Raw genomic sequence first — 14927 nt, 5'->3', positions numbered from 1 at the left:
ATGGATGGCTTTTTAAGTGGGTGGTGTGGATAATCTAGGATTGTCAAAGGATACAGTGGGATATAGATCAGTTGCAAGTTCAAGTGGAGATATGGCATATGTTGTTTAATTTTGCCAAGTGTGAGGTGCCGCACATTGGAGTACTGTATTGCAATCAATTATGAACGCACCATTATCGGAAAGGTGTGGAGGCTTTGGAGAGGATGCAGAAGAGGTATGCCAACATGTGTCTGGATTAGAGTAGATGCCACAAGGAGGTTGGACAAAGTATGGTTGTTGTTTTTCTGGAGTGGCAGAAGCTCAGAGAGCTGACAGAAGTCTTCTTCCCCAGGGTCAGAATGCCCTGTAGGAGAGGGTGTGAATTTAAGGTGATCTGGGGGTGGGGCTGTGTTTAACGGAGATTTGTAGGGCATGCTTTGTTTAACAGAGCGGTGATTGCCTGGAATGCACTGCCAGCTACAGTGGTGGATGCAAGTATGATAGGTCATGGAAATTGTGCAGGCAGTGGGCTGAGTTTAGTTACTGGTTTAAGTAGTCTGACACAACAGTGGGCCAAAGGGCCAGTTCCTGTCCTTACTTAGTTAAATCCTATACCCATCACTTCCTGCTGTTTCATTTGACACACATCTACACTAACAATCAGGAACTCCGCCTGCTGATGGCACTGTTTATCCTAGAATCTCCACAGGGAGCCTCCTCTGGGTATGAGAGACTCTGCCCAACTCTCTCCAGCAGAGTGTCGCACCGTTCTGTAACTGGGGCCGTTTGTCGTTATCGGTACCGCAGCTCCAACCCATGCGGCAGTGGTACTGAGGGGAACTGGATTTGCAAAGAGCCAAACCATGACGACACTGAGTGGTGGTGCAACTGAGAGACACTGACAGTATGGTACACAATGAATGACCATGTCCATGTGATAATTATCCCATCCCCACCAAATCCTCGCAACCTCCGGTACATGGCCACTCAAAATGGAGGACAGGCACCCAGGTGGCAGAGACCCTCCAGTTCATTTGTCGGCAGCACGTGGAGCAGACGACCATACACACTACCCACCTGTCCTGCCTGCCCTCTGGGCTGCACGGAGACCCCATCAGCCATCTCAACAGTTGGACAGGGAGCAGTCTGCAGTGGAGGGCAGATCCAGGGGAACCTTCCCGAACTGGGGAAATGGGAAGGTGCTGTACAATTGGAATCAATCTGATAACAAGACACTAGATTCTGCGGCCCAGGTAGAACCCCACAGGAGGTGTGGAGAGCTCCAACCTGAGCTTGGGGTTACTGGCTCAGGTCAACTCCAGGTAACCTCCCTCCCCCAGTCACACCGGGTGGTGACTGAGCAGTCTGCAGGACAGACCAGCTCACAGAGGGCATTAAAAAGGATGTTGCCAGGACTCAAGGGTAACAGAGAGAGGCTGAACAAGTCTGGACATAGGAGAATGAGGAGCAATCTTATAGAAAGGTGTAAACAGGAGCATATATTGGGGGAATGCACGCTGTCTTTGTCCCAGCGTTGGCAAATAAAGCACGAGAGGGCTGAGAGGGGGAGGGATTAGGAATAGGAATATGAGGGGCAATGTTTTCATCCAGAACATGGTCTGTATGTGGAACGAACTGCCTGAGGGAGTGGTTGAAGCAGGGACATTAACAACATTGGAAAGGCATGTGGATAGGAAAGGAAGGGTTTAGAGAAGTGGGCCAAACTGAGATGGGAATCTGGTCAGCATAAACCAGCTGTGCTGAAGCTCCTATTTTTGGGAGGTATGATTCAACAGCAGAGGACAGAGCAGCCCATTGGAGGACCAACACTTGAGACACAAATGGAAAAAACAACTCCACCCACCATGGACACAGTGGGCTGCGTTTTTTTTTAAAGATTACTTGTTTTTCAGCTGACAACAACCATTAAAGAGTTAACCATTGCTGTATGATATAACAGCAGTGTACAGTCTCACCTTACAGACAACCCTTCCCTGCATATCAAGTTACTTTCATCAGAAGATCCCAAACATCGTGGGACGTGCTGCACCCTCCTGGGTGGTGAGGTATTTCCCAGCTCCTACACAGGCGGACCCCCACCAACGTTCCAACGTCAGGGACTTCCATCTCACAGCCGACGATGCTCCGTGGGATCACCACAGCCAAGGCCAACGCTCCGTCCTGGGGCACAACCTCCCCAAGGTTTGTGGTCAGGAAGCAGATGAATGGTTGAGATGTCTCGTTCCAGGTAAGTGCACTGACATACCAAAACCCACCCCACCAAGCGATTGACACCTGTGGCACCCCAATTCCATCACCAAATGGTGGAAGTCGTGAATGCAGCTTCCCAGTTGCCTAGAGGTCAGGGAGGAGGTTATGTGTGAATGAGGTTCAGTTACATTACAGCACAACAGCAAGACATCTGTACAAGTGACACTAGACGTTCAGGACCCTCCTGACACCAATGGAAACTTCCCCAAAGCTCACTCTCCTGATTAATGTATTGAGTTCAGTGGTATTATACCTCAATAAGAGATGGGTGCACATGGGAAGCTCGAGAAGTCTTGAGACAATACCACAATGTCATGGACTTTGAGGGGGAAATTATCACACAAGCGGCAATTATGTTCGTCTCACAGTCCTCTAACCTGCTGATGGGATGATGGGTGATGATCAGGCCAAAACACAGACAGTAGAGGAAACTTGACTCAAATTAATGTGGGTTAATTATGGTCCCTCTCAGAGTGAGGAGGTGGACAAGAGAAAGGTTGCCGAGTGGGAAGACAAAGAGCCTGTTGTTCACCAACATCAACTGTGTTCATGGTGCTGGCTTCGAGGGGCTGAGTGCAGGATGGAATCCAGTTCCCTCAGAGGAGGCCAGATGACTTGAAACTGCCGTGGACCCAACAGTCTGCACAGGAGCGTGGTGAAAAAGGGGTGGAGGGGACAGAGTAGCTCCAACCTATCAGCAGTGGTCAGTGGTGTTGGAGCCCGAGGCTCGAATGATACAAGGAAGGCGGGCGATCCTCCTCAGGTCTGTTCTCTCAACAGGCAAGCCCCACACTTGGACCAGCCCCCGTCGGCCACTGGCACGAAGGTTCCAGGCTCCACTCACTCCCGTACCCTGGGGGCTATATAGGGCGTGCAGACTGTCACTTTCTGTCTGCCCTTTCCCCATTCCGACCTTCCCTTAAGCTCAGTGATGACTGCTTTACCATTCCAGAGGCTGTGCAGCTCAACCACCCCACACCCCAGTGGTAACCGTGTGAACGCGAGGTCCCGACTAGTGCCTGTCCCTGCGCTGTGCACGGCACGGGAGGGGAAACTTTGGAGGCACTCTACCATCAGGCTGCGAGCTCCAGCCTCCAGTGAGAAGCCACCAGCAGCTCCCCCCAGATCTGCAGCTTATCCGCTCGGCCCTGCTGGGGAATGTGGGTCAGCCAGACATCTAACTCTCCACTACCTGGTTCGGGGGGAGGGTCAAACTCTGTTACCCTGGAACTCTCATTCAGCACTGGGGTACAATCGGAATTCAATCTACAGTACACAACGCAGGAAGCAGAATAAAGTTTAACCCTTGTGACCCCAGACCTCAAAAGGAGCTGGTCTAACTCTCCATTATCTAGGATGAGTGACTTAGAAGAGTGAGAGCACTTATGACTCAGGACCCGGAAATGGCCAATGACCCGCTGCTTGGCACGAGGACCGGTGGAGGGTTGGAGTTTAACCCTCATTAACTGCCTGGGATCCAGTGAGAGGGAGGGTATAACTCTGTTCTCTGTTACAAGGGGCCAAGGGATGGGACAATTAAACCCTGTCAGTGGGACAGAGGGAAACAGTTTAACCTTCTAGTACCCAGGACTGAGTAGGGTATGGAATTTAACTCTCTGTTATCCAGGATCAAATGCACCGGGGGGGAATGGGAGGAGGGGGAGAGATTACCCCCCCCATTATCGAGGACGAAAGAATGGGCTGTTTTAACCCTGTTACTAGACAGGGGAGGGAATATGTTAACCCTCCATTACCCAGGACTGAGTGCAGGACAGCTTAACCCTAATGTTACCCAGTGTCTAGTTGGATTGGGGGTGGGGGGGGAAAGAGAGAAGAGGAATGAGTTTAACTCTCCATTACCCAAGATCAAGAGGACGGCAGAATTTAACCCTGCTACCCAAGACTAGAAGATGAACCAAAACAACTGTTGGTGGGAGCAGGCAAGGGCAGGGTTTAATTTTCCCATTATGCAGGAGTGCAGAGGAACCCAAACACCCAGGACTGAGCTGAGCACCTGGTTTAACTCTCCCCTCGGTGACCAGTCAGTCCTTCTGTGCCCCATCCACGTGATGCCAGTGACCAGGGCAGGCTGGGTCCCACTCCCCACCCCACAACACTGAGCCGCCCTCCTGACCTGCAAGATGTCATGCTGCACTCCACGCCTGCACACACACACTGACAGATAGACACGGGAACAATAAACCACTGGAGCGCCGGCTCACTTCCGGCTCCGAAGACGCTTGTTACTGCCCTCAGGCGAGCCGTTCTTGCGTTTCTGCCCGCTGGGCATCTGTCCGCCCCTTGCCCTGGTGGCAATGACCTGCTCCAGCAGCTCCTGCAGGTCCTTAATCTTCTGCTCGCTCTGCTGGTGCTTGAGGGCGTGCTCGCCCAGCTTACGGTCCAGTTCGGCCAGTCGGGCATTCTGCTCCCCGATGATCTGGTTCTGCTCCAGGATCTTCTGGTCCTGGTCCTGCAGCTGCTTGAGCTGCTCCTGCAACTTGACCCGGATCTCTGACACCTCGCGGCGGGTGGTGGTCACGTTCAGCCCCTGTGCTTTCACCTGCTGCTGCAGCTTACAGAGTTCCTGTCGAGCTGGGTTTTGCTTAGAGAAGAGCTGTACGGCTGTCAGGGCAGTGGATGGTCCGGGAACTGGGGAACAAACGGGAGGGCACCGTTAGACCATCAGCTAACAGGAGAATCATTAATGGCCACCAGACCATCAAGTTACGGCTGGTATTTTCTCCTGCCTTCTCCCTGTTACCTGTAACTCTATTACCAATCAAGAGCCTGTCAATCTCTGCCTTAAACACACCCAATGACTTGGCCTTCAGAACCATCTGTGGCAACAAGTCCCTGGATTCATCACTCTTTGCTGAGGAAATTGCTCCCCACTGCTTTATTCTGAGACCGTGCCCTCTGACCCTGGACTCTCCTACTAATGGAAATACCCTCTCCATGTCAATTCTATCCAGGCTTTTCTACATCTGTTTGGCTTCAATGAGATTCTACTCACTGAACCTGGCCATTCTCAACCCCAACTCCATCGGGTCCAGCCCAGAGACAGCAAACGCTCCTGGTATACTGAGGCCTTGGGATCATTCTTGTGAACCTCCTGGCATGGAGCCCAGGCAGCCCAGCGTGGAGGGTTCAGTGCACACGATGCAAGAAGCTGCAAGCTTCATCACAGGCACAACCCTCCTCAGCACCGAGGACATCTTCAAAGGGTGTGCCTCACAGTGGGCATCCTCCCCACCTCCTCTTCTCATTACTACCATCCAGGAGGTCTGTACAGGAGCCTGAAGACCCAAATGCAACTCCCTACCGCCCCGCAATCTGATTCCTGAATGCCCCATGACACTACCCTTATTTCTTGCTTTTCACTCTTTATTTCGTAATTGACAGTAACTTTATGCCTTTCCACTACTGCTACTAAAAGCAAAAGAAATCACACCATCTGCGTCAGCGAAAAGAAACTCATTCCGATTCTCTTCTCTGCGGGGCTTGCACACCCCTCCTTAGGCACAGGGTCCAAAGCTGCTCACAGACCGAGGACCTGCCCCAGTGAACCAGTTTCCATCCTGGTCTCCCATGCTGACCGGGAGGAGTTTGCAGGCACTTGTACACAGGTTTCTTCCTGGTGCTCGTTTCTTCGCACATCCCAAAGGTTCATTGGCCACCACCTCCCTCCCACTTTCCGTCTCACGCCGCCTCCCTCCCGGTTTCCCTCTCACGCCGCCTCCCTCCCGGTTTCCCTCTCACGCCGCCTCCCTCCCACTTTCCCTCTCACGCCGCCTCCCTCCCACTTTCCCTCTCACGCCGCCTCCCTCCCACTTTCCCTCTCACGCCGCCTCCCTCCCACTTTCCCTCTCACGCCGCCTCCCTCCCACTTTCCCTCTCACGCCGCCTCCCTCCCACTTTCCCTCTCACGCCGACTGCCTCCCGGTTTCCCTCTCACGCCGACTGCCTCCCGGTTCCCCTCTCACGCCGACTGCCTCCCGGTTCCCCTCTCACGCCGCCTCCCTCCCACTTTCCCTCTCACGCCGCCTGCCTCCTGGTTCCCCTCTCACGCCGCTTGCCTCCTGGTTCCCCTCTCACGCCGCCTCCCTCCCGGTTTTCCCTCTCACACTATCTACTTCCCAGTTTCCATCTCACACCCTGCACCTGATTCGGTACCGGTCACCTCTCCCCCTACAACCCAGCCATCTCCCCAGTCACCTTACTTGTTCCAGCCCTCCCATCAGTAGACTGGCAACGCCTGCCCTCCTTCACACTCACAGACACAGACGCACGGTTCTATAGGCATCTGCACACAACTGTATCTCCTGTACACAGGCAGTGTTGCCCATACCTGGTGCCACTCCCAGCAGGCGACCTGACATGTCTGAATTACTCAGTTTCTTCTTCAGGATGGGGACAATTTTTTCATCAAAGTATTCCATAGCCATGGAGGAGATGTCGCGCAGTTCCTGCAGAACTTCGTGGGCTCGCTGTGGGGACCGGGTGGAATTCACGTACCTCAGAACCCGGTAAATTTCATCTATCACCTGTACACAGATTGCAACACGACAGGCATGGGTAACACAGGAAGAGAGCAGCAGGAACACAAACTCCACCACTGACCAAAAGCCCCAAACACATCATCACAAACTCCCTGTGAAGCTCCCCCTGCATTGTTCCATCACACACTCCGTGTCAGAGTGAAGCTCCCCCTGCATTGTCTAATCACACTCTCCGTGTGTCAGACAGAGAGTGACGCTCTCCCTGCATTGTCTAATCACACTCTCCGTGTCAGAGTGACGCTCCCCCTGCATTGTCCCATCACACTCTCCCTGTGTCAGACACAGTGACGCTCCCCCTGCACTGTCCCATCACACACTCCGTGTCAGAGTGACGCTCCCCCTGCATTGTCTAATCACACTCTCCCTGTGTCAGACACAGTGACGCTCCCCCTGCACTGTCCCATCACACACTCCGTGTCAGAGTGACGCTCTCCCTGCACTGTCCCATCACACACTCCGTGTCAGAGTGAAGCTCCCCCTGCATTGTCTAATCACACTTTCCCTGTGTCAGACACAGTGACGCTCCCCCTGCACTGTCCCATCACACACTCCGTGTCAGAGTGACGCTCTCCCTGCACTGTCCCATCACACACTCCATGTCAGAGTGAAGCTCCCCCTGCATTGTCTAATCACACTCTCCCTGTGTCAGACACAGTGACGCTCCCCCTGCACTGTCCCATCACACACTCCGTGTCAGAGTGACGCTCTCCCTGCACTGTCCCATCACACACTCCGTGTCAGAGTGAAGCTCCCCCTGCATTGTCTAATCACACTTTCCCTGTGTCAGACACAGTGACGCTCCCCCTGCACTGTCCCATCACACACTCCGTGTCAGAGTGACGCTCTCCCTGCACTGTCCCATCACACACTCCGTGTCAGAGTGAAGCTCCCCCTGCATTGTCTAATCACACTCTCCCTGTGTCAGACACAGTGACGCTCCCCCTGCACTGTCCCATCACACACTCCGTGTCAGAGTGACGCTCTCCCTGCACTGTCCCATCACACACTCCGTGTCAGAGTGAAGCTCCCCCTGCATTGTCTAATCACACTTTCCCTGTGTCAGACAGAGCACAGGCTAGGTAAAGAGTAAAACTCACTATATCAGAGAAATAACATGAAATCAGTCACCCGTCACAAGACATTGTGACGTGTGACTGATTTCATTTGCTGCAAACTGATTTAGTCATTTAGGATCACAGGCCATTCAGCCCATTGTCAGTGCCAGCACAGTACAGCAATCCCTTTTCCCAAAACCATGTCCTTCATTGCACACCGTTCCTTTCTGACCACCCCATTCCCACAGACAGTGAGCCCCAGGTCACCATTCCACACTTTGAGGGCTTCCAACCCACAGAATGCCCTCCCCTCCATTTGCCCTGTCTCATCCATTCAGGACTGTTGTTTCCACATCACTTCCCTACGGAGAACCAGTCTAACCCTCGATTCACTCAGCTGCCACTTCACCAAAACCTCCTGCCCTGTGCTGACTGGGCGAGGACTGAAACTTTGGTCTCCAATCTCCCTCATCATGACCCCTTGCACCTTGTCTATCTGCAGCACAGTTTCGCCTTCTCTGGAGCTCTTTATTCCGCACCCTGTGTCCCTTTTTAACCTACTTCAACGCACAGATTGATCTGTTGTGATAGCATGCAAAGAATTTCCCTGCATCTTGGTACAGATGACCATGATAATCCAATATCAATAACAAAGGACCACCAGTATCACTTATTCCTCTGCACCACCCCCACAGCATCTGTCACTCACATCCCAGAGTGAGCAGGGAATCCACAACAGATGCGGGAACAGCACTGACCTCCCCTGCCCTCACACACCTTGCCTGGAATGAAGCAGCAGAGATTGGTGTCGACATATTTCATGAAGGTCATGTTGAGGAGGGACAGCCTGGTCTCCACCGCTGCCAAGATGTCCGCGTGGCGTGCCAGTGAGTGGTTTCTGCGCTCCGATTCCCGACTGGAAGGAGAGAGAATTAACTCTTGTTGTGCTGGCAATAAGTCTTCCCCTCATCTTACCCATTACAGCTACAAACAGGTGACCAAGGAGTGCAGTGTAACCTTATTACAACAGCCCTGCACGCCACCCACTGCTTAACACTTAAATCTTCAGAATAAATTTCCCCTCAGCCTCTGAATTTTGTGGAAAAAGCATATCGCTCCTGTAGATTCTCACTTCTAACGTTATCCCCTGATATACACCATTCCTGAAGAAACACCCTCCCCAAAGAGCAGTGTCCTAACTCAAGTACCAGCTGGGTGCACATCGTGTCGGATTTTCAACTTTATAACCACCTTTCTTTACTGCATCAAAATGTCACTGTCCTACCACAAATCTGATGCTCTCCATACTTACAAAGAAGGCCATGGAGAATCATCGTTTATGAAGCAACACACCCCCATCCACAAAATATTTGGAATTCCCAATTCTCCTCACACTTGTGGTGACAGGTTGTGGCCTTTGGGACTGCTCTGCTGCCAGAGCTACAGCAGCCGTGCCCTGGTGTGGAAGACCCTGTGGGACCAAGCGGGGAATTTACCCATTGTTGGCAGTGAGGATGCTAGTCCCGGGTCTACCAGTGTCCGAATACAGGTCGCCACAGGAGAAGCAAGGCTAATGACCAGAGATCTGTGAAGGGAGTAGAGTCACTGCTCGTTGGCCAAGGCTGCTGAGAACAGCAGTTCCATCTTTACTGGATGCTGCGCCCAGTTCTCAGCTCACACTGCAAGGAGGCGAGGTTAACATGGTGTTTCCATTGCCAGCAACGTAATGGACACTGTGTGGGCTGTGCCTGTTTGTTTGGTACAAAGAGATTTAATTGTATTGTGTAAAACTACACGGATGGCCAGGTAGAAGGACTGGCTTCCCTTGGGTCAGATCAGGCAGCACCCCTGCAACCATCAATTCGCAAAGAACCCATAGAACCGACTGACCCAAAACTCATTCCCAGCATAATTGGATTCCTTCACAAGCATTATCACATCCTCCGGTCACCATCATAGGCACCAATTAGCCCCAGTCCGTGTAATAACCGTGTTTTCACCAAGGTCACACGACAGAGAGTGGCCCCTGGTCTGTACACAGATCACAGGGAGCTCTGCCCGACACCAGAGACAAACCCGACCAGGACTGAGCTTGACGAGTAGCGTACTCACCGAGGAAGCTGGGCTTTGACCTGTTTCTGACACAGGCTGTGATACCTCTCGACCTTCAGGAAGCCCTGGTTCAGCAGACGTTGGCAGATTGCGTCCATCCGCTTGCATACCTGGGGCGAGAACACAGTCACAGAGACAGCACACACCAGCAGCCTCGACAACAGAGATACCACACGCAGCATACAGTGCCCGATCGTTAAACAGCGTCAGCAGCAGCACAGCTCTGCTGGTGAAGGGGCTCCCACTGTTGGGGAGGGAGTTCGGTTTCAGACTCTGAATGACTGTGACACATTTCCAAAACATGAATTGGAGGGGACGCTGCCTTGCTGGGGTAGAATCCGTGGGTTTGGGAGGTGCCATCAGTAGTAACATCTGCTAATTGACAAGCAATGAAGGGTGAAGGGTGTGAGCTTAGCCCACTGCTCGACTCTCTCTATACTCGTACCCATGTGACTCAGCAGAGTTCAAACGGCATCTAAATATTCGCTGATGACACTGCTGACAAAGTCAAGGGCAAGTTTACTGTCATATGAACAAGTGTGGGTGCAATGAAAACCTGACTTGCAGAAGGATCACAGGCACTTCAGCATTATCCAAGCAGCCTTCACAAGGAAAATAAACAATTAGCTACAAGAACACAATTGGAACTAACGAAAAAGTTTGGTCCCAGCACTGCTAAGGGTTCCAGTAGCTGGTTCAACAACGGAATGGTTGAAGGAAGTAGCTCTTCTTGAACCTGGTGGTGTGGGGCTTCTGCACCTCCTGCCGACGGCAGCCGTGAGAAGGACAAGCAGCCTGGAAATTTCTGTTGCTGTCTTGAGGCTGCACCTGATGAGACGGTGGGGAAGGGTATGTCGCCGAGCCCACTGCTCTCTGCAGTGTACATTCCCACACTTTTGAACTGCCTCACCAGAATGTGACGACAAGCTGAACCTTCTTAGCTTACTAAGAGAGAAGCTGACACACTTTCTGTATAATAGCAAATGTGCGAGGTTGTCCTGCATGCTAACGCCCAGGGTCTGAAAGCTGCTGACTCTCTCCACCATCACTCCCCCAATGCAGACTGGTGGAGATTCGCCTTTCTGGAGTCCACAATCAGCTCCTCAGCTTTGCTGACGCTAAGCGAGAGGTTGGCTTTGCAGCAACACTTGCCGAGGGGTCCTGGCCCGCCCCGGTACGCTGGCTCATGACCACCTGTGATTGATCCAACAACAGGATGGAACCTCGGGTGAGCTGGTGCACAGGAGTGAGACAGATTGGGTGGCTGAGTGGTCAACCACTTTGCACTCTACATCAGTAAGACCAAGGGATTGATTGCAGCCTGCGGGAGAACACATACCAACCCTCACTGAGGGTCCGTGGTGGAAAGAATGTGCAGCCTCGAGCTCCTGGGCGTCACCACCCCAGCTGCTGCACTTCATTGGAAGTTTGAACAAATTCGGCACGTCTCCCAAAAACGTAAATTACAGATGTAGAGTGGAGCGGATTCTGACAGGTTACATCACTGCCTGAACAGAGGCTGCATTGCACTGAATTACAAACGGCTGCACAGGGTCATAGACTCTCAGCTCCATCACGGGAACAAACTGGCCCACCATCCCGGACACCTGCAAGAGGTGGCACCTCAGAAGGCAGCATCCTTCACTAAAGACCCTCCCCGCCTGGGGCACGCTCTCTGCTCATCACTATCAACAAGAGGAAGTACAGGAGCCTGGTGACCCACACAAAGATTCAGAAACAGCTTCCTCCGCGACAACAGGTTTCTGAAAGATCCATGAACACCACCTTCGGAATTTTTAAAGCTATTCACTTACTTTTGTAATTTACAGTAGTTTTACGTCTCTGCACTGTATCACTGCTGCAAAACAACAATTTCACATCACCTCAAGTCGACGATAATCAATCTATCAGAGTGACTGTCGCACATTGGTGCACAGTGCAGGCATTCCACACCAGAGAACCAGGGAAGGAACGGTTAGTCTGGCCGTCAGTCAGTCCTGGATGGTGTTGAGACTTGTTCGAAACTGTCACACCGAACACAAGATGCTTCACGCTGCAGCAATGTAACTGGTAGAGTTGGGGCCTTAGTTTTTTTTTACATCAATGACAAAACGTAAGACTTCCACTAACAACAATTGCCGAACGAGCATGTTGTGATGGGGACGCTGTTACTGTGGGACACAGAGTGACGGGTGAAAATCTCGGAGTATTTCAGTGGAGTGAGACTGCACACGAGCAAAATTCAGAGAGATCTTTTTGTTCTTGTACACAAATCACAAAATTAGCAGGCAGGAATGCAAACAGCAACTTGGCCTTCACTGCCAAGGGACTGGAGTTTAAAAATAGGGATGTTTTGTTACAATTGTATTGGGTGTTAGTGAGGTTGCTTCCCTAACCTAAAAAAACGACAGTGGTCGGATGATTCCACAGAAATATACAAGATCCTAAAGGGATCTGACAGGGCAAATGTCAGTGTTTTCCACTAACGGGAGAGTCACAAAGAAGTGGATATAACTACCATATAAGGAGCCAAGCTGAGGGTGTGTAGGAATTTTTTCTCTCAGATGGGAGCAGATCGCTGGAATTCTCTATCCCCAAACGAGAAGATCACTATAAATGTTTAAGGTGGACAGAGGCACATATTTGAAAAATCAGGAGATTAAGGGTGGGGTGGGGGAGCTGGTACAGGTAGGGTTTAAACTCTGCCAGGATAATTTTCAGTAAGACAAATTAGAGGAGTGGCTACTCCTGTTCTGGGAGCTGCATGCCTCCAGACCAATGCCCATTTCTCCTCAACATGCAGGGCCTCCTCGACAGGCACTGTCTCAGGAAGGCAGCGTCCTCCCCACCTGGGCCTTGTCCTCTTCTCGTTGCTGTCATCAGACAGGAGGTACAGGAGCCTGGAGATTCATTAAAGGCTTGAACCTTGAGAAACCCCAACAGTACCTTGTTACTTATCTGTTCAATCTTCACTAACTTTCTGTTTATAAGTTTATTGTTAGTATGTAACTTGTGCCTAATTTATGTTAATAGAAGTCTCCATTAACTTCTGTTGTAATATTTTGCGCTGCTGTTGTAAAAAGCCAAATTTCACACCATTTATATCCTGGGTATGTATTGCCTAGGAACAAACTCAAAACTTGAAGTATTTGTGCTTTGGGGTGTCATAAATTCAGGCAAAGTATATCAGGTCTCTCGTACTTGTGGTTGGTTAATGGTGACCCAGGACAGTGGGAACTCGGTAACATCACTGAGACTGTCTTGATAGGCATACCTGTTCCCTGGCACCAATGATCAGACAGAAAGATATATGGACCTCTTGGGGTCGAGTCCACAATCTACCTCACTACCTGCCTGCACTGCACTCTCTCGATAACTGCAACACTTCAATCTGTTATTACTTTCCCCTCGTATGACCTCGACACACTGATGTAATAATCAGTACAGCAACACACAAACCTTCACTTGTGACAACAATTAACCAGTGAGCACTTCAAAATCACCACAGCTAAAAGCAGAGAAGTTGTCCACGTACAAGGTGACACAGAAAGGTGCTGAGTACCATCCAAACAATCACTGAAGGTTTATCCTGCACTGTCAGTGAGAACAGATTCAAAAGCAGTGTTTCAAATGGCAGTGGGAAAAGATCTGAACCGGCGGGATTGCACCTTTCAGCTAGTACAAGTCAACAGGCCAAATGGTCTTCCTGCAACGTGTATGTAACTACACCTCAAATCTAACACCCCTGGGTTGTGACACCAGTGGATACAAGCTTATTTCCATGACCACAGGGAAATGGTATGTTATCCCATTGCACAGTCAGCTCCCGGAAGTGAGGGTGCTATTAAACTGACCACCCCCTGCCCTGCGGCAGAGAAGCTGCCTCGCCCTCCCAACACTGCCCCGGACCAGACCAGCCTCCCATCAATCACCCTGAAGCTGACCCAAGCCGTGGGGATGGAGGAGCTCGTACGTTGCTGGGGCAGTGACTCGGAGGCCCGGCCGGGAGCTTCCATCCACCAGGTAGCAGCGTTACTTGACTTCACGTCGGATAATTGGGTGTTGCCGAGCCGATCTTGGCAGGCATCAGAATGGGAAAGGCCCCCGGTTCGGTGTCCCACTAGTGCGACAACCCCACACCACGGAGTGCGGGGAGGCGCTGAGCCCACAACCCCTCGCTGACCCGGGATGTCCCCAGCTCAGGCCGAGGATCCACGTCCCTCTCCCCGACCCCGCTCGCTCACCAGCCGCAGACCGCTAATCTCGTCATAAGCCATCAGCCCGAGGATGGAGTCGATGGCGACGATGGGAAGGTTAAGCAGCGGGTTGTCCTGGTGCAGCTGGTCGGTGCCGCCGGCGCCGGGCCCCGAATCGGCCGCTCCCTCCCCAAGCCCAGAGCCGCTACCTCCCGCTCGCTCAGCCGCCATCTCCCAACGCCGCCCCGCCGGACGTGACATATTGCTACTGACGCTTGCCCCGCCCCGGACGTGACGTACCTACGACTCGAGTTTGCCCCGCCCGACGTCCTTCCGCCGTTTCTTGGCGTCATCACGCAGCCTGCCCGACGGGAGGCGGAGGCGAGTGGTTAAAGGCGGAGAGGGAGGGAGGGATGGTGGAGTGTCGGGGTGAGGGTAATGGTCGGAGGGTGTTCAGAGGGGCGAGGGTAATGAGGGGGAGGGGAGGGGCGAGGGTAATGAGGGGGAGGGGGAGGGTAATAATGGGAGGGTGTTCAGAGGGGCGAGGGTAATGAGGGGGCGGGGAGTGGAGGGGTGAGGGTAATAATGGGAGGGTGTTCAGAGGGGCGAGGGTAATGAGGGGGAGGGGAGGGGTGAGGGTAATGGTGGGAAGGGAGGGGTGAGGGTAATAATGGGTGTTCAGAGGGGCGAGGGTAATGAGGGGGAGGGGGAGGGTAATAATGGGAGGGTGTTCAGAGGGGCGAGGGTAATGAGGG

At 52.3% G+C, this 14927-nt stretch overlaps 1 protein-coding gene across 1 annotated transcript; it reads right to left on the bottom strand.

Annotated features, from left to right (window-relative positions):
* Window positions 1-4177: 4177 nt before the first annotated feature.
* On the bottom strand, window positions 4178-14433 carry fbxo28 (F-box protein 28). Its single transcript, XM_072248854.1, has 5 exons — window positions 14221-14433; window positions 9977-10086; window positions 8642-8780; window positions 6599-6794; window positions 4178-4899 (listed from the first exon to the last, which is right to left on the bottom strand). The coding sequence occupies exons 1-5, from the start codon at window positions 14431-14433 to the stop codon at window positions 4469-4471; spliced, it is 1089 nt and encodes a 362-aa protein (XP_072104955.1). The 3' UTR covers window positions 4178-4468.
* Window positions 14434-14927: the final 494 nt, after the last annotated feature.

The sequence above is a fragment of the Mobula birostris genome, chromosome 2 (assembly GCF_030028105.1).
Source record: "Mobula birostris isolate sMobBir1 chromosome 2, sMobBir1.hap1, whole genome shotgun sequence".
In the NCBI taxonomy this organism is placed as follows: Eukaryota; Metazoa; Chordata; class Chondrichthyes; order Myliobatiformes; family Myliobatidae; genus Mobula; species Mobula birostris.
This window is presented reverse-complemented; position numbering and strand designations above follow the sequence as displayed.